This window comes from Lissotriton vulgaris, chromosome 5 (genome assembly GCF_964263255.1).
Source record: "Lissotriton vulgaris chromosome 5, aLisVul1.2, whole genome shotgun sequence".
Lineage (NCBI taxonomy): Eukaryota > Metazoa > Chordata > Amphibia > Caudata > Salamandridae > Lissotriton > Lissotriton vulgaris.
In genome coordinates, this window is record NC_141693.1 from 1,527,818,323 (window position 1) to 1,527,841,968 (window position 23,646).

The following is a 23,646-nucleotide window of genomic DNA, read 5'->3' on the forward strand; positions in this document are numbered from 1 at the left end:
CGGCAGCAAGACAGAGGTGCTGGTGGTGGGGAGGGCCCAGTCTGCTTGGTCGCCGGCGTGGTGGCCTTCCTGCCTTGGACCTACCCCAACCCCCTGCCAAGAGGCACGCAACCTGGGGGTGTGGTTTGACGCGGGTCTTACATTCGGCCCCCAGATTAATCGGGTGGTGGGAGTCTGCTTCGGGATTCTGAAGAAGCTGAGGAAAGTCCTGGACTTACTCCCGATTGAAGCCCGTCAAACCCTGGTCCATGCCCTGGTGACAGCTAGATCGGATTATGGGAACCTGCTGTACCTGGGGGCTCCAGAAAAAAGTATGGCGCGCCTGCAAGTGCTGCAGAATGCGGCAGCGCGTCTGATTCTCAGACTGCCTAAAAGGGCGCCTTCTAAGGCAGCCCTCCAGCAGCTACACTGGCTCCCTGTGAGGAGAAGAGTGGAGTATAAAGCGCTCTGCACCTGTCATCGCATCTTGAATGGCAGGGCACCCGACCCTCTGACCAAACTGATCGAAGTGTACAAACCTACACGTGCGCTGAGATCCACGGGGGGCGGCCTACTGAAGATTCCAAGAATTAAGAAGGCCCGCATGGGAGGCAGGTCCTTCAGATGCCTAGCAGCTGCTAACTGGAATACACTGCCAGCGGACTTGCGCCTGGATCCAGTCGAGGCTAGCTTCCGAGCGAAACTAAAAACATTTCTTTATACTAAATAACGGCCCGCGCAGTTTTTGTGACCCCTGCTTTTCTGCCTCTCCCACTTTCAGCGCGTGGACACGCCGGTGTGCGTAATCGCAGCGCTCTACAAATGTCCCAATAATAATAATATTCCTTGCCAACCCCAAGACATCCAGCCCGAAGGCCCAGGATATTCTGTACCTGTTTTAAGAGGCTTTGGGTGAACCTAAGCAAGTCACTTTTATTTACATTGCGTGACTCTGCTTTAAATATTTGAGGGACCATACCTATGGTGACGGAACTCCTATGCAGTTTCAATCGTACCCCCCCTTCTACTGACACTAAACCCAGTTATGCACCTAGAACGCTTTCTCTTTCAATATAATGGGTCAAATTGCACTCTTAAAAATGATGATACTTCCCCGCTCCCTATATGTGTTGCAGAACTTCCCGCTCCTAATCCCCAGCACCTGGTTTACTGAGGTGGCAGTAATGCTGGGGTTCTTTCTCAGGAAGGGTCAACCTCCACGCATAGCACTCAATAAATGACACCATTCAGTATATGATAGCGGGTGTCATGCACACACCTGGTCCCAATAGCGGAGGCATCACTAGAGCTGATGCTGGGCCTCCTATCCCACCTGAGGGTAGTGCAAGTCAAGGAACCGAATCCTTAGAGCTCACACTGTCCTCCTGGGGAGAACATCGATTGGGATACAACAAGAAAAGCGAGACTTGATTGGCGTAGGCAGCTGTGTCTATTTTAGTAAGGTAGATGTGCACTGGACCAGAACGTCTAGCTTTGCAATGACGCCAAGCACTGGAAATACCAAGAGGAAACAGTTACCATCAGTACACTAACAAGCCTTTACAAACGATGAACATCCATTAACTTTAGTGACACAAGCTTACATGTTTCATCAGCAGTTAAGCATGAGAGCTCAAATATCAAATCACACATTGGGGTGTGGTACTACTAGGAATAAAGTTGAATCACAGATTGGAGTTATAGGCACTCCTAAGGATATATTCAGAGCAAAGATTGGAGTGACTTGCACTCCTAGCTATACAATCAAAACACATGATGGGGAATAAGGCTGATTCATGTATGAAAGACTGTGAAGTGCTTTCTCATGGCACTGCTGTACATCAGAGAAACACGGGACTAAAGTCTTGAATGCTTGAGCGGTGATAGTTCTAGCATCAAGTTAGTAGGGAGGGTCCATACTATAAACACAGAAGAAGCGCTGGAGTAAATCATAGAGAGGAAATGGAAGAAACATCTATTGTCTTTGAAGACAGCTATACTCGGTCCTGTTTTACTACAGTATGTGGTTTAGTGCACACTAACCTGATATCAAGTACTTAGCCTAGTTCTTCAAATTATCTGAAGGCAGAAGAAAATCTCAAAGCCTTGACTCAGGGAGATGTTCAGGTTCAGAGTAGCTGTGAAGGAGGGAGCAAAAAGGAATACATCAAGGGAGTGTGTGCCATGGGAACCACCAGTTTGAATGGACATGAAGGAGATTGGACTGCTTCTTGGATCCAGCAGGATTCTTCAGGTAAGTGGGAAGGGTGAAGCTTGTTCTGCTGGGAGAGAGGCCAGGACATGATTCAGATTTGAGTGGGGTTTATATACCCTCTCAAAGGTTTAATAGATGTAGTTAGATCATGTGGGGCACACAATAGCAACTGTGCGCCCCACAGTAGCAGTAGTGTGGAGGTTTATAAAAAAAAGAAAAAACGCTACCTGCCATCCACAACCTCTCCTCTGTCCAATGCAGGAAACAGGAAGTACACAGGCTCCCAGACTCCCCTAAGCCACTCACGACGCTGCTGTCATGAGGATGACAGCAGCATCGTGAAGATTCTGAGCACTGTGTTTCTGTGCTCAGACAGGGACTGGGAGCCTGTGCATGTACTCCACCCAGGCTGTGCAGTACAACCAGATGGAGAACATGCTAAGTGCTCATGACTACTTGGCTGGCCCAAGATGGCAAGCCAAGCTGTCATGTGCACTTTGAAAGTGCCTACTACTCCTCTCCCTGCTCTGTGGGCAGTGCAGTCTCACCCCAGCCACACCTAAACAGAGACAGTATGAAAATATCAAATGATAATAATATGAGTTATTATCTTTTTACTTTCCTTGTGGGGCGATGCTCCTCCACCTTAGCAGAGGAGCCGCTGCTGGAGGCACATGACCCTCTAGAAGGTTCTCAAGCCTTGGGAAAAAAACATGAATTAGTACGCTCTCTATGACCTTACAGAATGGGAGGTGCAACTTATTGATTGGAGCCATATAACAGAAAACATGTATAGTTTTGCTCAAATGTGCATAGACACCACTGTGCAATTGGGGCTTGGTGGACTGCATGCAATGGATGGGGGTTGAATGTAATGAATCCTGGCACCACACTTGGATGAGACCGGAATTGTCTGGGTTTACAACCTTTCTAGTGGTTCCCTGCCCAGTGTTGGGTCCTTTGGCCCTCAACAGGTGGATTAGCGTAACCCAGTGCAGGAATGGCAGGCATAAGAGAGAGCACCTCTGTACCTGTACCTGTTTATGGTGGGGGAGGTGTGGATGCATCGCTTTTTGGTTGTAGAACAGGATTGTAGATAGGGGCCTCCTCGCAGATGGCCTGTAGTTCTAACAAGCCTCTCTTCTAGCCTTCGTCTGTCCTACATACTTGGTCAGAATGTGTGTTTTCATGTGTTCTATAATGTTGGTGTAGAAGGACCCCCCCTCCAGCCAGGGGAAAGCCTGTGTCATACATGGCAAAATGTATCGAGCATTTTAGACTGAATTGGGAACCTAGTTTCATTTAGTTTAAAGGCAATTCCATGATGGGTTGGGATCCTTTTAAGGAACTAGTGCACTTCTAACTTCTGAAGGCTTTTAGATAATCCTTAATTCTACTCTTATCGTGGAGAGAATATGTACAAGGAATTTTGTCAGCAATAACTACTTTTACTATGAGCTCAGCTTAGGACAAAGATGCATCAAACAAACTTAATACATAAAACAAAACACATGAAAAATAAACTGTTAGAAAGTGAATTGGTTAGCTCAAAACATTACAAATTGTAATTATAGCCACAGAAAAGCTAAGTGTAAACTAATTACGACCCATTCATAAGCTCATAGAATCACTAACTGGACATAACATTCCACATAAAACACAGTTTCATTAATCAACCAGCACCACAACATCAAAAACTGCATCCATTGAAAATCAAAATGAAAACAGAATAAAAAGAGGAAAAACAGTAGAGACAAAAAAAATTATGACTTTGTCCAAAAAATCCTAGCCTTTTCCTAGCCCATGCTGTCCGATGACGTGGGGATGCTCTGTGCGGTACACAGAACTAAGTGAGCCTGATAGTTTGGCAATATAGAAACAATTTACGTGGAAAAGAAAAAGCAACTCTACAATGGCAGGCCCTGCGTGTCCAAGAGCAAGCCGCACCTTTGTCTCCAAGGTCCAAATCTTTCCCTAACATCCGAATTACAGCGTATATCACGCCCAGAGGTCCTGTGCACCGGCTGTGTCACACCCAGTGGTACAAACAAATAACACCTCTCACTTCTTTCAGATACTACCAATGTTAAGAAACTGACAGCACTGGGAAAACTCCTTTAGACCGCGCAGTCCAACCTCTTTATCACACCCAGGGATCAATTGTACCCTCTGTGTCTTGCCTAATGGTCCAAGCAGTCACTTTATCACACCCAGAGACACCTAGGGGTAAGATGTGCCCTTCTAACGGGGCGCTTGTGTGCTGGCACGCAGCAGACCTATTCAAACTGGGGGACATTTAGGCTGAAGGCCCATTGATACCTTTCGAGCACCTGGCAGAAGACTATAACCTACCAGCAGGGCAATTTCTATTACACAACTCTATCACAAGGTCGGTCTCTGCGGCATGGGGTGACCTCACCTCCGAACCGGAGATGCACCTCCTGATACAATACCTACATGTCATGGGTAAAGGATCCCATATTGTACACTTGCTGGCTGAGGCGCTTATCCCCCACACAACACAGCCCATGACGTCCCTTCGTTTAAGGTGGGAAATGGATAGGGGACAACAGTAGACGGACCATGAATGGGAGATGGTGTTAGCAAACCTCACATACATACTGAGAAACTCCAAATTTAAGCTCATAAAGACATATATCCCACACAGAGCATACCCATACTGGGATAAATTAAACAAATATTTTCAAACACCTCGGCATGCCCTTGCTGTTTGCAGAAGGACGTGGACCTCCTCCATATGCTTTAGTCCTGCGACTCCTTACATACATATTGGCAAGAAATCACTGCAGCACTCGCAACATGTACTGACAGGCCAACATTGCTCACATGAGAAGCATGTATACTAGGGTTTTTCCCCAGATCAAAGAAACACAAGGTCAAGTCCATGTTTTTTTTACCGGGTCCTTGTAGTAGCAAAGAGACTGATTACTAAGTGATGGAAACACACTAGTCCCCCTGCTGTCACCAGTTGGAAAAATTCATTCCTCTTGTGGTCACAAGCAGAAAGCACATTAATGCACAGGGAGGAATTTGCTGGGTTACGCAAATACCCGATAGCACAGTTTTGGGATACTATCCTTGGGGACCTGACACATGAGGTAACCAGGAATATCCTCTCACAAGAGACTGGTGTACGAAAAGGGGATACAGGCACTCAGACACAAAACACCTCAGGCTCTAGATGGGTCAGAGGCAGACAGGGAGGAGGGGATAGCTTCCACAATGAACTAACACCATAAGAGGGGAAGACTAGCTGCCTATCCCATTGGCATTGCAGAAGATGGGACACAGCTGCACCGAAATGGTATCATCTACCAGTTACATACACTGACCCAGGCGTGATAATCTGATGATGGTTTAGTTTGATTGTTTGATTATAAATTGTATCATATTTTGCTTTATCCTGAACTTCCAAATAGGACAATCAGGTGCAGGAAAACGTGTGAAATGCCGGCTGAATTAATGGTCAAAATGCAGCAATAAAACAGGACAGAATATATACCATGTCACTCCAATAGATATAAAAGTAAATTTCTTTTGATAGCTGTACGCGATACAATATATGCAGAACATATAACTCCGTAATTTTTCTGATACATGAAACTTATAGCGGCATTAACTCAAATGTTTCAGCAGTGTGTGTGACAATGCTTATTGAACATTCTGCAACTATTTGATCCCTGCTTCATATATGTTTATTGTTATTTGTATGTTTGGCACACCGGAAAATAGAAAAAAAGAAAATAAGATATATATATTTTTTAAATGATTCTGTAATAAACTTGCTGAATAAGGCCTTCCAGACATGGTATTACATTGTACTATTCTGAAGAGGATAGGGATTTCCTCTCCTGCACAATAGTGAATTGATTTAACTCTTATTTTTCACAGGCAGGTTGTGAGGACCCTGTTCTTAGGATGCAAATGCCCATTCCTTGCTCAAATGAGTCTGTATAGCAAAGTCATTGATGTAAAGAAGCTAAACATCTAAACAGAATCTTACCATCAGGGCCAAAATGCACTGCTAGAAACCATTCTCAGGGGTTCAGATTTTTAAAACCCTTTTTGCAGCAATGAGTTCTCTGGGTCCCTCCACTGAAGTACGAATTGATGGGCATACCCACTCACATACCACACATGAACCTTTTCTTGCATCTTTTAGATGAAACTATCAATACCTTCAGCATGCTCGCATTCATCTTTTTTCAAACACGTTTTAGGTTCATTCTCTAGTTCTCTTGTTTAATCTCATTCGTTCTCATACTCTTATATAGATATAAGAAAGTAAAAGTCTTATCTTCTCTGGAATTTGAGTAGGGCTATAAAGGTGAGTGTCTTCCAGAATGCGCAAAGTAACACTGATACATGTTGAATACCAGCACCATACTACAATAAGCAAGTGTAGGGAAGAATCCTGTCCCACTCAAAGGGGACACAGAAGGGAGATTGTACCATAAATATTTTGTGTCTTCTAAAAATAAGGCCAGCATATAGTTTCCAAACCTATTACTTCAGAGCCTGGAGTTTTACAAGCAGCTCTGGGTAGAATCTCATTGATGAAACATACAACTCTAGGAGTATTTTGTGCTGCCCCAGGAATTCTGCTTTTGGTGCTGGGTGGGCTGAGAACCTCTTAGTTCATGTAACCCTGAAAGTAGCCAATCTCAATACATCCAAAATATCAACCTTTGCCATATACCTAGTATGGCCCAAAAAGTCACGATCAAAGGGAGGAACTAAAAGGCCTTTACCTTTTATCAAAAACGTTGTTTTTGTGTGTTTAGAAGTGCTTGAAAACAGCCTTTCTGGTCTTGAAGACTGATTCATTCCCATCGCCAGTATGTTCACAAGCATAACAAAATATACTTTCATTTTAAATGGATTGTCGATTTCATTTTGCATTCATCTACTGCCCACGCATTCTCCTGTATGTGCTTGGCCGGGACGGTATTTTAAGTTGAGTTGAGGAGATGACCAAAATTATCGCTTCTTCTTTTATTTTCACAGGTGCATGTCTTCATTATATGAAGACATGAATTGGTCCAAAAATGTAAAGAAATGTGAAAGCAAGCTAATAGATTACATCAAAAAGCCTTCCCGAAACCGTCTGAGTGTATGGGAGAAAATAGAAAATGCTCTTGAAAAGGGAGTATGCTCTCTGACAATTCTTTGGAGTTATCTCATTGGCAAATATATGATAAAAGAAGTAAGTAATTCTTGGTCTCTATAATGATTTAATTTCTAGTTCAGATTTTTTTTAAACATTTATCAGTCTGTTCTCCTACAGTAACAGATAAAGAACTTCAATGCATTTCATGTAGTCTGTGTAGGTCTTGTATTGTGCCGAAGGCTGTAGAGAATGATTGCTACATGTATTTTGTCAGAAAAGGTGCACCGATGTTTTCTAGTTCTCATGCAGTGAAACAACCAGGGGCCAGATGTAGTTAATCCAGATTTACCGATTCTAAAGTACCGAATTTTACCGATTCAGTATTTTAGAATCGGAAAATGGGATGTAGGTAAAAATTTGTTAATTTTTACTGAATCAGTAAAATTCGGTATCAGCCAATTGGTATTTACCTATTCGGTAATCAGATATTCAAAAAAGAGAAACCCGGGAGTCAGCCAATCAGGTGCAACCACCCCCCTCCCAACCGGAAAGTGGCTACACCCAGGCAGGTGCAAGCAATCAGAAGCTTCTGGAGTGGCTGAGAGAGCTGAGCAGATTCCCTGAGCCACAGGAAAACTTTACTGATGTTGAAAGTGTAAAAATGGCAAACACCAGTGAGAAGGAAGTTTCTGTGAGGAAGAGAAAATTAAAATTCAGCACCATGGAGCTGCAGGTCCTTGTGGAGGAGGTGGTAAAAGAACACCAGAAATTGTTTGGGAAGCAGTCCCTGACAGTGGCAGAATCTGGCAAAAGAAAAATTTGGATTGAAATACAGTCAAAGGTGAATGCTGTTGGAGTGACCCCACAGGAGATAGACAACCTTAAGAAGAGGTGGTACGACCTCAGGAGCCGAACCATGAAAAACATTGCAGTGCTCCACATAGAGGCAAACTGTACTGGAGGAGGGAGGAACCGTGCACCTGCCCTGACTGAGCTGGAGGAGCTGGGGGAGTCCACCATAGAACCAAAGAGCGTGTGTGGACTGGGAGATGCAGACAGCTCAGCCAGAGCTGCCACCAGAAAAGGTAAGAAGCATGCACAGCAATCACCCCCACCCCATCACCTACCCTTTCCCTTATATGGCAGTGTTAACCCCACTCCAGTAGAGGTAGCAACATACACCAGCAATGCATTATGGGAGATGTAGTCATTTAAACACCTACCATGTCATACAGCACACCAAGCAACAAGTCATGCGACACACATCAGTGATAAGCAAGCTGAGGCAATAGCTACAGTGTGTCAGTGAAAACAATTTAATTGTATAAGCATTGCTGTAGGAACACAGAGTTAATGTACGCTTTTATGTCCACATGCGAGACATCTCGCAGGCATACCAGGGAAAAGGAAGGCAGTGCACCACAGAGGGACGACACCCAGGAGGCAGGCACAAGTGCAGGAAATACCATAGAGTAGACTGGTGCACAAACAACACAGCCAGCCTCTCAAGACCTGCAAATGTCTCCACAGCGGCAGGCCTCCCCAGAGCATTCAGGCTCCCCTCTGCTACTGTCCTCACCTGAACTGGCTGCGTCACTGCCTCATACAACAACTGCAGTTCCAAAGAGCAAGAGGCATGTAGTTGCCACACTAGTCCAAATGTAGCCATCAGCAGGTGACATTGAGGGGGATAAGACACCAACCTTGGCTGGGGAAGAAAGCACTGCCATACAGCAGTCCAGCGTAGAGGGTGCCCGCGCAGGTACCAGACGCAGCAGTCCCATAGACAGCAGTGCTGCACAACATGTGGAGGGTCCCAGTGTCTTCCGTGGGCTGGAGGGTAGCATGGTGAAGATACAACGTATGCAGAAGAAGGCCATCCAGTTGGTGCAATGCCAAATGAGGCACCTGAATGACAACATGGCAAACATAGGAAAGGGCATCAGTGCATTGGTGGATGTGAACAAAGAGTTGGCATCAGGTATGAGGGAGTTGGCTGCAGGGATGTGGGACATGTCACAATCCGTGCTTCTCTTGTGCACAAAACTGGACCAGGACAGGACAGCAAGGCAAAAGGACAGGCAGAAAAAACAGCGACACACTAAGGCAGTTAACCGCCTGGCCATAGCCACTTCCCTTCTTTGCAGGTGATGCGTGAACATGCAAGAGAGACTAGCACACAGCAGCAATGAGGTGTCCATTGGCCTTGCAAGGGTGACGAGTGCTGTAGAGGTGCTGCTGAATGCTCAGTCAGCACATACTGCTGCTCAGGATGTACCTGAGAGCAAGGAAAGCACCAGTAGGAGGAGCATGATAAGCACCCCTATTGCTGAGACACGGAGGAGCAGTAGGCTCCATGGTGCTCCCACTGCCCACACACCTAGTGAGGACAGCCAGCCAATTTCACCTGGCACTGGTAGGCGTGACCGAAAATGACTAATGCTGTCCACACTCCGTGACCTTTAATGTGTAAGTGAGCCAGGACTCCCATTACTTATGGATACCATTTGTGTTGCACATTTGTGCCTTTGAGTACTTGCATAGTGCCAAATACTCCACCTGTCTGTGTCTCTTTACTTACTTGAAAAAAGTTGTGTGTGATCTCTGCCCGTCTCTGTCTGCCATCTGTTTCTGGTGTCACTCCTGCTGTTTTGGGGTCAGGCAGTGCATGTTCATCATCATGGTCCTCATAATTGCACAAGTCAACCTCTGTGCCCTTCTTTGTAGCAAGGCTGTGTAACATTGCGCAAGTTGCAATGATCTTACAGCAAATGAGTGGTGAGTACTGCCGTGCGCCTCTGCTTTTGTGGAGGCAGAGGAACCTGCTTTTTAACAGCCCAAAGGTGTGCTCCACAACGTTCCTAGTGGATTTGTGTGCCACGTTGTATAGTCTCTCACTCGGGGTTGATGGGTTGAGGTAGGGTGTCAAGATAAACGAGCGGACGGCATATGCGCTGTCACCTATTTAAAAATGATAGAGCCTTTAATCATATGCGCAAAAACACATACATCTGCAATATCTATCAGGGTGTATCACAGTGTTTTACCTGACAGGTATCCTTCTCTGAATTCCCCCGCTGTCAGGCGTGTGTAGATCCCCCTGTTCTGAAAGATGTAGGAGTCGTGGGTACTCCCCGGGAATTTGGCCACAATGTCTGTGATGATGTTGTTAGCATCACAGATTACCTGCACATTGATGGAGTGGGTTGACTTCCTGTTTCTGTGAATGTACTCGGTGGCAGCAGGTGGGCAGAGTGGGATGTGGGTGCCATCAATACAGCCGATGACGTGTGGAAACTGTGCCAGTTGATAGAAATCAGTCTTGGTCTTTAGCAGTTCCGCATGTGTGTTGGGGAAGCTGATGTAATGATGCATTCTCTGCATCATGGCCTCTAGGAACTTTCAGAAAAAACAGGACAGGCAGCTCTGGGACATCCCACCTACCGCAGCAATCACCCCCTGGTAACTCCCAGATGCAAGCAGGTGTGGGCTACAGAGCACCTGCACATAGGGTGGGATGGTGTGCGCTCTTGGTGTGGGTCCTCCAGGAGTGGGTGCAGGTCCCTAATCAAGTCCAGGATGGTTTGGGGGTGTAGCCTGTAACTTTGTAAGATCTCTGCATCAGTGAGTTGGAAGAGCATTTTCCGCTGTCTGTAGACTTGCTCCTCCCGTCTCCAGACCCTCTCTCCAGCTGCCTGTTGCCGTAGCCACCTTGCTCTCACGTAGAATGCCGCCATTCTGGTCACACTGTTGCATTTTGGGTCCTTTTTTATAGCCTGACCCTGGTTACCACCTGCTTTCAATCCATGGTATTTACCGACTCTTAAATACCGAATTTCTTGAAATTCGGTATTTTAGAAGTTACCTACATCTCCTTTCTCAATTTTTACCATTTCTTAATTACTGGTTCGGTAAATTCCGAATCGGTAAGTTCCGATTCGGTAAATTCCGAATTGGTAAATTCCAATTCAGTAAATTACCGATTCGGTAAATTCCGATTCCGTAAAATTCCGATTCAGAAAATTACCGACCTGCATTTACCGAATCGGTATTTTTGGGTGTCCTACATCTCAAAAGCCCAATACTGTTCGGTAACGGCCGAAATTCGGTATTTTCGGCCATTACCGACCGGTGTTTGGCTACCTACATCTGGCCGCAGGTCCCTAATGCTTAAAGGACTGTATTTCTGCTATATGCCGATTCATGGAGTCATGCAACGATCGTTGGGGTGAATGTGCTATGCCGATCCATGATCTTTGACCCCGACCCGTTGCAGATTGGGATGATCCCCCTACTGTAGAACACCATCCACCATGTGATAAAAGTGTCTAATTCTGTGCATCAGCCTGTACCGCCAAAGCGTACGTATCTCAGTACTAATCAACTGTATATCACCTAGTACTTTCCAGATGCACAACGCCGAATATTGCCCTAATGCATATTACACAGGGCAAATCTATTTTTTCCTTTGGTATGGCTGTACCTTAATTCACCTCATATGACCAATTACATTCACAAACAGTAAGCAGTAGCTTTCTTATTTAAAATTAGCCTAACTTCTTGGAGTGGGTGTCAGCTCCCCATTAAATACAAATATTGGTGGTATTGATTTTTGATTTGCAGCTTAGGACCGCATTTCTTTTTTATGGACTAAGTATTTTTATTTGTTTATATCACTTGCAGCGATACATCATCAGTAGCCAGCACTGAGAGCAACGGACATCATTTAATGAATTTCTAATCTGGGAACGAGCCACATAGGAAAGAGCAGTTTAAAGAAGGAAAGAAAGAGACATTACCCACCTCCCACCCACCCATTCTCCTCCGCCCCACCCATTCCCCTCCACACCCTATGTTAGAATTGTGTCTAAGCTTCGCGGGGGCTCCTGCCCTTAGTTTCCAGTGAGACGTAAAATCTGTAAGAGCTACAGGCATGTAACTTACCTGAACTCCTTCCTAAGAATACTTATAAAAGGAGCCCAAAGTTCCTGTAAAACATCTGCTTTGCTGTCTGCCACCAGCGGTAATTGTTTCATGCCCAACGCTGCCCACAGCCGTCTGAGCTAAGCAGAGTTGTCTGGGACTATCTCAGAACCCCAGTGAGCTAGTAGCTCTAGTTGCGCAGCATTCAGTGCTACGGCTATCTGCCTTCCTCTCATGGAGCGCAAAGGAAAGGTCAGGCGGTTGGGAAAGGCCTAACAGGATGCATGCCAGGAAACGTGGGATGTCTGTGTCAAAGGCGTGGTTTATGTCTTGTAGTATTGGATCCCAGTATCTCACTAACTTGGGGCAGTACCAAAGTAGGTGCACTAGGGAGCCAGTCTGACCGCAGCCCCGCCAACAGTAGGCTGAACATCCCTTGTTCCAGTGATTAAGTCGAGCCGGAGTTAGATACCAGTACGCTGCCACCTTATATGCAGCCTCCGTACAGAGATGTCATGAGCTGTGTGATGTGCTCTGTAAAACATATATTGCCACTCTTTGCTTGTAAGGTGCCTGCCCAATTCTTCCTCCTATCTTAACTGTCCCTTGGTTATCGTGGGCAAGGTGTTGGAGGAGAGGAACATGTAAAGTTCTGACATGAGATGTCTATCGTTATCCTTAGTGACAAGCCACTTTTCGAACTGTGTTAGCCATCACGAGGCCTCTAGTCTTACCTCAGGAGAGGTTACCCAGTGACAGGCTTACTGATACATATAGCAGTCCTTTGCGGGAATTGCATAGTTCACCTGAAGCTGATCAAAATGGATAATACCCTCGAGGTCAAAAAGAGAGCCAACTCTTGTACAACCCTTGGCAAGCCAGCGCTGAAAAGGCTCAGACTTACAACCTGGCAGGAAGTCCAGGTTGTCGACCCGAGGACTTATCGAATTCCTGTTGCGTCCCAGACCTTTAGAATTATCACCGTGACAGGAGAAGAAGAATACAGAGCCCATGCCCTATGTTTGGGTGGGAGCCAAATTTCACGCCTAATGTTATTAACTGCTATCGCTTGATCCATGAACGTCCAGTGCTTCTCTGAAAGTGGATGGTTCCACTCCAGGATGAAGCATAATTGCAAAGCTTGGAAATACCGTGATATCACTGGGACTCCCATCCCCCTTCAGGTTTCATCCTTGCAATTTGCAAGAAACTAACTGAGATGTGGTTGCTTCCTGCCACAGACAAAGTAATTTATAGTTTGCTGAAGGCTTCGTAATATGGTTGGGGGGGCCTAAAGAAACAGTTTGAAAGAAGTAATTTATGCATGGCTGCATCATCATCTTGACTGCCACAATGTGGCCTGCCCATGAGAAACCCAAACGTGCCCATGTTGCTAGAGTTTTGTTAGTCTGTTCCCGGAGTGGAGTGTAATTAGCTGCTAGAGTGTTAGCCGGAGTGTGCCCCAGGAGAATTCCTAGGTACGGTATGTGATGGCTGGCCCAGGAGAATGGAAATTGTGTTACCAGGGCTTCCTCCATGGCAGGGGAAGTGAACAGATTTAAGATATGTGATTTATGAAGATTGACCTTAAAATCCGGGCCGTCGCTAAAGCAGTAGAACTCGCCCAATAGTGCCTCTACTGAGGTTGCCGAGTTTTTCAGAGACAGGATCACATCGTCGGGGTAGTAAGAGTGTCTGCCCCAAGATGGATTCCGTATATCCCCAGATTATCTCTGACTCTGTGAGCTATGGGCTCCATATATAGAGCAAACAGTAGAGGAGAAAGAGGACATCCCTGTCTGGTTCCTCTGCAAATTGGAAAGAGCCCGGAGGAATACCTGTTAACCCTGACCGATGCTTTAAGTGTTTTGTATATACATCTTAACCAGCCAAGAAACCTGTACCCAAAACTGAGCCAGCGGAGCGTCTCCATTAGGAATGGCCAATGGACCCTATCGAAGGCCTTCTCTGCGTCAATGGACAGTAGGAGTTCCTCCCGTTGGAAACGGGCAATGATATCTGTGAGATGAATGAGGCGCTTCGTGTTTTCCCCACATTGTCACTTTTGGATGAACCAGGCTTGGTTCAGGTCAGTAAGGCCCGCCATGTATGGATTAATGCGCGCGGCCACGATACCAGTGAAAATGTTGGCATCCTCGTTGAGCAGTGAAATCAGGCGATAGGTCGCGCAGTCCAGAGGATCTTTTGAGGTTTTTAGGATTACCGATATGGAGGCTTCTGTGAAAGAGTCGGGCAATACCCCAGTGTCAATAAATGAGTTAAAGTGCTGCGTTAGTATGGGGGTGAGGACCTGACAAATTTTCTTATAGAACAGATGGGTGAAGCCATCTGGGCCTGGAGGTTTGGCAACTTTAAGGCGTGCTATGGCTGCAATTATCTCATCCACTTGAATAGGCCGATCGATCTGGGCAGCTGCATCTACCGGTAAAGTAGTCAGCTGCACACCTTGGAAGTAGGCCGCTATGTCTCCACTGGGGGAATCTCCCTCTGAGCAGGGTTTGGAGTAAAAAGTACTGAAAGCCTTGGCAATCTCAGAGTCCATGTGGACTAGTGTCCTACGGGGCTTTAATTTCTGGGATCAACCGTGAGAACGCTCTTTGCCGCAGTTTGTGTGCGAGCATGCAGCCCGAATGGTTGCCACTAAGAAAACATTTGTGCCGTAGGCGAAGCACGGCATATTCAGCTTTATCGAGGTCTAGCCTACAAAAGATGAGCTGTTTCCATTCTAGGTCTCGCCACATCCATGAGGCACTGTTGCGTTTGTGTATGGAATCCAATTCTGCTACAGTTGTCTCTATCTCCTTCCTATGCTCCTTTCTATGCTTATTATCGCCTGCTGATATGGCTATTAGCTCCCCTCGTGTAACCAATTCTAACGCTTCCCAGAGAGGCTGGGCGCACACCCTCACCTTCATTATTTGAGAGATAGTCTCTAGGAGTTTTGAAGATTGCCTTTGTTATCTGGTCGGAGTGAAGCAGCGCGCCTCGGAGATGCCAATATGACTGGTGTGGTTGGGCGGCACCCAGGTTCAGTGGTCAGGGCATGATCGGAGAGAGAGCGCAGCTCTATCGTGGCATCAGCCACGCATCCCACCAAGGTGTCTGTAAATAGGAAGTGGTCGTTTCGGGCATAGGTCTTCTGAGCTGCCGAGTAGTACGTATAGTCCCTTGTAGAAAGGTGTGTCTGCCTCCATACATCATTGAGTGTGCTGTTTGCAAGCCAGTGCTGTCCCTTCTGTGAGAGTGTCCCAGCTTGTGTTGTGCGCTGTCCAGAGATGGTCTAAGTCTGCGTTCATTACTAGGTTCAAGTCTCTCCCAAACACTACCCCCGTCATGCATGGCCAGTGCATGCGCAAGGTAGTTTAGTAAGAAGCGTTCCTGGTGCTCATTCGGAGCATATATAGATGCTACTGTAAACTGTGTGCAGCCCCATTGGATTCTAAGCCCTAGATCTCTACCTTTGTGTTCGGCAATGGTCTCGATCACCTTTCCTTGGAAGCTCTGGGCAATGAGGATAGCTACCCCATTCTTCTGGGATGAATCTGAGATCCAGTATTGTCTGGGGAACTTCGGGGACCGCATGCAATGGGTGTGACTTGTGACAGATGGGTTTTCTGCAGTAAGCAATTGTCCCCGCCAGTGTGTTCTAAGTAGGATAAGATGTCCTTGCGCTTGACCGGACTGTGAAGGCCACGGACATTAAGGCTCACTATGCAAATATTATGCATTGTGTTGGTGTTACCTTTACTTCTGCCTCTTGCTCATAAAAGTACGTGCTGCTGTCGCCAGACCCATTTAGCGTGTTTTAGAGTGAACATTTTGGGATGGCTGCCAAACAGCAATTGGCTGGGTTGTGCGGAGGAGAAGAAAAGATAAAAGACAGAAAGATCCCTTTGAGAACCATAAAGGACATTTTAAACAGAGAGAAGGGCAACAACTGAGTGTTTGAGTCCATCAATCCGAAGGAATCGGTATAGGCAAACTCCCTGCTGTATCATGGAGTTGTTGAGGTGGTGGACTCGGATGAAAGAGCCTGCAACACCGCTTGTCTCTATTTATTAATGGTTTCAGAATCTGGTCTAGGCCCACGGCAGTTGCCTATCACCCTCTGCCAATCCGGCCGCTGACGCTTAGGGGATACAGACCGATCCCCAGAGTCTTCCGGGGCATCACGATGTAGGAGAGGACAGGCCTATTGGAGAGATCGAATCTAGTGAAGCATCCACTCATACCTGAAGATGATTCAGAAGGGGTGACCCGAGGCATAAGGAGTCTTGGCCTCCTTCAGATGCTCTGTGACGGGCGGAAATCTCTGTGCTTCTGCAGGGTGATTCTCGAGAGGGCCTGGAAAAAGGTGTGGCCTTTGAAATGAACTGGTTGTGAGTCCCTGGCCTTCTTTTGGATATCCCTTTTGATCTGAAAATCATGGACACACACCAGAATGTTGGCTTGGGGTCCTTTACCTGATCTCTTGGGGCCCACCCTGTGAACCCGGCCTAGTTGCAGAGGAGAAGTCTCTGGGAGGCCTGAAACATGGCCAAGGAGATCCATGACTTACTCACGCAGGTTGGGGCCTTCTGCTTTGGATGGCACGCCTCTAATTATTATGTTATTCCTCCTCGTTCTATTCCCAAGGACCTCATTGTGCACTTGAAGGTCTAACTGCTGCTCTTTAAACCTTAACACTCCTTGCTAGAGCCAAGCTACCTCCTCCACTTGACTCGACTCCCTGTCCTCAAGCGTGGCCATTATTTCTCCCACTTCATCTACATCAGGGCGTACTTCTTGGAGATCAGAGGCAATTTCTGCTTTTATCGCCTGCAGATCTGCAGAGAGGTGAACAATGATTCCATATTTGCTTTAGTGATTGGGCCCTCTTCCTCGTCTGACTCCACCCAGGAATCAGCTTTGAATGACAAGGGCATATCCTCTGACCCTGAGTTGTCTGTCTTCCCAACCATTTCTTTGATGGACCATTCCTTCTTTGTTCATGCCCCAGCCATGCTGCCTGGACTGCCCTCTTAAGACTTGCCCGGTGATGTGTTCAGGAGACACCTGTAATCCCGGTGGTGAGTCGCACGTCCTGGTCCATGTGTGGGTGCTGTCCCAACCTCTCATTCCAGGTCAGTCCAAGGGCTAGCAGAGAGGGGTCCATGCCCCTGAGCCTCACAAGACTAAAGGGCGGTGAGGGAGCCGGTGTGGGGTCCGCTAGTGTTCTGTGTTCTGGTCCAGTGTGCAGAGGACCGCCACTCCAGTTCAAGCTGCCCTGTCACCCAGCGCCCCGTCTCTCTGTTAATTAGGGTCTTCCAAGAAGCGCTCAGCCACTCGTGCCCCTCCTGCGGCATATCTGCTGGGGACATCGCGTGCCCCTCTGGTGAACGTACCCATTTCTCTTCCCGGGGCTGCCTGGCGCTGAATCCGTCAGGCCTCTTCGCTGTGTTTACAGAGCCAGCCATTAGCTTGTTCACATTGGGCTCTCTGACCTAGAGGGGATTGTGTAGGAGGCCCACTTCTATCCTGTAAACCTTCCACGCTGACCTTCATTGCTGGTTGTGACGTTTGTGGTTACCACTGGGTCAGATAGTCCTGTTCATAGATCAGGTAGCACAGTCCCTGCCACCTACTCTACTTGTAGCGCTGCTCAGCAGGTGCTCATCAAGGGGGTAGGAGGCCTCCCTCCATCCCACAGGCAGCCTATTCATGCCTTGCAGCACCCTCTTGTGGAATGGGGGTCTTCCGCTCTTGGAGGCTGACCACGTGGAGTTGGCCTCAGTACTGAGCTGGGGCATGCCTCAGGGCTCTATGTCGCTGGCCCTCCTGCCCAACAGACCTCAGGGCTACATGCGTGGGGTCCCCAGGATGGGAGAAGCCCCCTCGTCCCTTTGCCTTCTTTGCTCGGGTAGTGCCCACCAATGCCCCACAAAGCAATTCAGCAGCCGCTGGTATGGTGCAGGCCGGATACACTGTTCCTTTCAGGACTGAGCTGCAGGCCCCAAGACCTCACCTCTGTGCTCACTGAGGCACAGCCGATCCACAAACCTGAACTGGAGCAGGCCGCATCCAACAGGCCGCCGGTGTCCTGCAGCTTTGTGACGGTCGGCTCATTCTGAGCCTGTGCACACCTCTTCCTCTCTGAAGCCGAGCTATGTTCCTGGGGGGGCGCTGGAACCTCACATCTTTCACCCTCCACTTTCTTCCTCTTTGGAGATCACCTGTGGCCTAGGTGTCGAGGCCGTACCCGCAGCCCGGTCTGTCAGCTCAGCACCGGGTGCCCACCGCTCACCGGCGCCAGTTTGCTGTGTCTGAGAGGCTGCCTGAATCTTGCACCCCACACTGATCTCTCTGATCTGCAGGAGATCAGGCCACACCCTGCGGCAGTCACTCGTCACCTCCCGGCCAGGCGTTGCCTCATGCAGCAGGATTCAGATCATTACTGTCGCCTCCAGCTGGGGCAGGCAGTGCCACCTGCTACCTAGCATCTGAAAATTCTCCCCGGGGGTCTCAGGGAGGGAGCCGGCGGGCGCTAGTGAAGGCTTAGCAAGGCGGCGGGATGGAGCAACCTGGAAACATGTATTAACCTGCCGCCATCTTGGCTACGCTCCGCATTTCTTTTTTAGGCATGAGACTTAATAACTTTATTTTTTCCTGCAAAAGCCTATTCTATGCTACTATCCATAAACTCTTTTTGTTAAATGTTAACCTTCTCTTGCCTTCACTGGCTTCATTTGTTTCATAATGGATAAAACCAGTGTGCAAGCTTCAGGGTTTTAGACAATACGCTCCTGCATTAAGAATATTGCGCTCTGCCACATGGGAAATGGCTGTTACTGCTGTTGCTACATTTCTTCATGCAGCCTAGCTCATTCATAATGGATACTTGCTGACTAATATTAGGAACCTTTGTTCTGGTTGTTTGTTTTCTGAAACATGTTTGCTGGGACGAGATGATTGCATTCTAGTATGAACTCTCTACAGCACAGCTTTCCAAACTTTCAGATTTATGAGGGCAGATTTATGTGGAGAATGAGCGATATTTGCACTGCAGACAGCCTCCCACATTCCTAGTCACCAACAGACACCTCTCTGCCCCCTCCCCGCTGCATTGGTAAAGAGATTCATTTGACAGATAAGGGAAGCATTGCTCACCTCCCGAGAAGAGATTGCACAGACCTAATCGCAACTCAAGCCCATTGGCTGTGCTGGTGAGCCGGAGCGGAATGTGTGTCTGCCAGACAAGGCGCCGCTTCTGCAGCCCTGATCTGAGCCCCAGCTGAGCCATTCAGCCGGGATCATTGGAATAATTGCCGGGTGCTGCTCACACCACGCTGTGCTTGACAGAGCAGGGTCCGGCCAGGCCCTGTGGTGTCATCACAGTCACACTATCCTGCGCATTTGTGCCAACAAGTGTCAGATGACAGAGGTTTCCGAAGGAGTAGTCAAAAAAGGGCATGATACGAGTCACAACTTTCATGTAGAACCTGATGAGGCAGTGAAAGTTGTATTGATAGTGTAAATGTTATGGATGGATGAGTGAACAAGGGTGTATGGATGGGTGGATGAATGAATAGATGGATGGATGAGTGAAAGCATGGATGGCTGGGTGAAAGGGGGTGGGTGATTGGATAAAAGGGAGGATGATGGGTGGATAAGTGAAACATTGGATGGATGAATGAAAGGGAGGGAGGGTGGATGAAAGGGTGGATGATGGATGAGTGAAAAGGTGGATGTAATGAAAGGGCGGATGGAATAAAGGAGTGAAAGGGTTGATGAACAGATGAGCGAAAAGATTGACGAATGAGCAAAAGGGTGGATAAAGAGATGGATGAGTGAAAGGATAAATGGATAGGTTTTGAGTTGGATGGATAGGTCTGTATATGAAAGGTGGACAGACAGAATGGTGAAAAACGGAATGATGGATGAAAGACAGAATAGGCGACAGAATGTAAAGATTAAATGGTGGACATCAGCAGGTAAATGGTAGGATGAAAGGATGAATGGATAGATCTGTGGAAGAGACAAGAGATATCTTCTAAGGAGGGTCATGATGATTTGCTTCATTTGCTTGGTGCCATAAGAGTTTTGGTGCGGCGTGGGGGTATTTTCAGTTTCTTCCTACTCATGTGCTGAAAAATAAATGTTTTGTGCCAAACAACAGCAATCTATCTTGATTGAATGCCATTGAAACAAGCATTGACAAACTCAGTAGGCTCAGCCTTGGCAAGCGCCTTGGGTGGTTCCGGCTCGCTCGCGTTACCGTGTCCCGAAATTTTATTTTCCAGAATGGCGTGTCACCAACATGAAAAGTTTGGAAAGCTGTGCTCTACAGCATGAATACTTATAGTTTATATATTTCATATAATTGACTAAGGGGAGCACATAAAGGCATTAATGTCTGAGTGTAAAATTGATAACAATCCTTTCGCAGATAGACCTTCCCCCGCACCTCCCCCACCCCCCTAGCACCCAGTGATAAACCTTTTTTTAGCTATTTGGGATGCTTTGCGCTGAGGCCTTCATAATTTGTTATCTACATAAACTATTCATGCCAAATTTGGGAATTTTTTTCTACAATTCTGTGTAATCTAAAGGTGCCCAGTGTTTGTGGATTCCCCAAAGTAACTGCATTGGTTGGTGAGTAGCTACATGAGTGTCTATATGGCTTATTAGTTGTTTTTTTGAGTATCAGTATGAGTTTCTGAGTGTCTGTATGGTTTGGTGGGGGTATTACGTAGTGCATAGATGCATGATCGAGTGACTCACTGTTTGTATGTGTTGAAGACATGTGTGCAGGACTGTATGGATGGATGAGTGTGTGTAAGGGTGTGTTAGTGAGTGAATGACTGTCTCAATAGTGTCTTTATGACTAACTACATATGTTTTAAACTAGTATATATGAGTATTGGTGTATATAAGTGAGTATATGTTAGAGTGCAAGATTGGAAACGATCCTGTATAAATTAGTATGTGTTTCTATAAGTGATTGCTTAAGAGAGTAAGTATGTGTAAGTTTTTGTAGCAGTAAGTGTGGTGGTGTGTGTATAACTGTATATGCAATTTAATGGATGTTTGATACTTTGTTTGCATGTGTGACTTTGTGTGTGAGTAACTCTACATATGAGTGTCAGTGTGTAACAGGATGTATTGGTGTATGAGTACATATGATGAGTGAGTACATGTATGAATGACTGTATAGGACTGTTGGTGAGTGAGTGGGTGTGCGGGTAGATCTTGGAATCACTGAATAGGTGTGTTGTAAGTTGTATTGGTAGGTCCATTGTTTTGAAAACATTAGTTACTATTTTTGAGTGTGTGTATCAAAGGTTAGATTAGGGTGAGACGAGGTCTGCCACTCTATCACAAAGATAATGTCATCAGTGATGTAATTTGAGATGTCATCAGTGATATCATGAGTGATGTCATTGACCATGTCATGAGTTATGTAATATGTAACGTGATCAGCAGTGCATTGCGGGTGCGCAAGTTATAGTTAGCTGAACTAACTATAACGGGGGAATTTCACTGGTTTGTACAAGTGAAATGTCCAGCTAACTATAACAGCCCTGAAACCTATGTTTTTTCAGTGAATTTCAAAGGTTTTTTTAAATGCTAATTTGTAACTATAATGTGCTTAAAACCTATTTTTTTTTCAGTTAATTTCAAAGTATTTTTGAATGCTATTTTCTAACTATGCCTACAGAGGTAGGACATGTAATGATAGAAGAAAAAACACACAGAAAGAAAAAAAAGAAATGCAGAAAGAAGCAACAGAATCCTCAAGGACAAAGAAAAGTGCAGGGAGAGGGAAGACGTGCAGAAAGAACAAACAGAGGAGCAGAACGAAGCCTTGTTGCAAAATCATACTGTACCCTCAACTTTTTCAGATGGGTACTGGTGGTAACCGACTCTAAATAATCAGGCCTAGAGCCAGTGCTATGCTAAAAGACACTTAGAATACAGTGAAAACAACTACATACACTAGGGAACACTATGCGTTGGGGTACGCCTGTCATTAGCATGAGCTTGTCTGTAAGCCCTAGTACATAACAGGGCAGGGGGATTAAAACTACCTCTTAAAATGAGCGACAGGGTGTGTTTGCACACTGGTGAAAGGAGGGGGCCTGAGGTGACATGTGTGCAAACACGCCCTGTGGGGGTTTTCAGTTAAGGGATAAAGTCCCTGTGAATCCTGAGGGTCTCTAGGGTCCAACTAGCCCCATAGGTACCTCCAGTAAGCACAACAGAGCTGTGTTGCAGAGTGGTGTAAAAAAGGGGCATGGCCTGGACCACCTCTCTGTAACGCAGCACAGTGGCGCTTACTGGAAGCACCTGGTGGGCTAGTTGGCTCCCAGGACCCCTCAAGATTGAAAGGGAATTATTTCCCCAACTTAAAATGTGCCACAGGGTGTATTTGCACACGTCACCTCAGGCCCGGTCCCCTCTCTTCACCACTGTGTAAACACGCCCTGTGGCTGTTTTAAGTTGGGAGATTAAATCCCCTTGAATCCTGAGGGTCCCTAGGGTCCACTAGCCCACTAGGCACCTCCAGTAAGTGGCACAGAGCTGTGTTGCAGAGAAGTGAAAAAAGGGGCATGGCCTGGACCACCTCTCTGCAAAGCAGCACAATGGTGCTTACTGGAAGCACCTGGTGGGGTAGTTGGCCCCCAGGATCCCTCAGGTTTGAAGAGGAATTAATTCCCCAATTTAAAAGCGCCACAGGGCGTGTTTGCACAATTGTCACCTCAGGCCCGTCCCCTCCCTTCACCACTATGTAAACACGCCCTGTGGCCCTTTTATTTTGGGAGGTTAAGTACCCTTGAATCCTGAGGGTCCATAGGGTCCAAATAGCCCACTAGGTACCTCCAGTAAGCGCTACGAAGCTGCGTTGCAGAGTGGTGTAAAAAAGGGGCACGAGCTGGACCACCTCTCTGCAACGCAGTGCACTGGCGCATACTGGAAGCACCTGGTGGGGTAGTTGGCCCCCAGGGGCCTTCAGGTTTGAAGAGGAATTATTTCACCAACTTAAAATGCGCCACAGGGCATATTTGTACACGTCACCTCAGGCCCGGTCCCCTCCCTTCACCAATGTGTAAACACGCCCTGTGGCTGTTTTAAGCTGGGAGATTAAGTTCCCTTGAATCCTGAGGGTCCCTAGGGTCCAACTAGCCCACTAGGCACCTCCAGTAAGTGCCACAGAGCTGTATTGCAGAGAAGTGAAAAAAAGGGCATGGCCTGGACCACCTCTCTGCATCGCAGCGCAGTGGTGCTTACTGGAACACCTGGTGGCGTAGTTGGCCCCCAGGATCCCTCAGGTTTGAAGAGGAATGAATTCCCCAATTTAAAAGCGCCACAGGGCGTGTTTGCACAATTGTCACATCAG

The 23,646-nt window shown here is 46.9% G+C and overlaps 1 protein-coding gene across 2 annotated transcripts in view; it reads left to right on the forward strand.

Moving 5' to 3' along the window:
- LOC147712933 (cytosolic phospholipase A2 gamma-like) overlaps positions 1-23,646 on the forward strand; it is a 735,829-nt gene that overhangs the window by 202,659 nt on the left and 509,524 nt on the right. For both annotated transcript variants that reach the window (XM_086923597.1, XM_086923598.1), the window contains exon 6: positions 7,223-7,421. In XM_086923597.1, the coding sequence (XP_086779723.1) occupies positions 7,223-7,421 (199 nt within the window). The remainder of the gene's footprint in view (positions 1-7,222; positions 7,422-23,646) is intronic.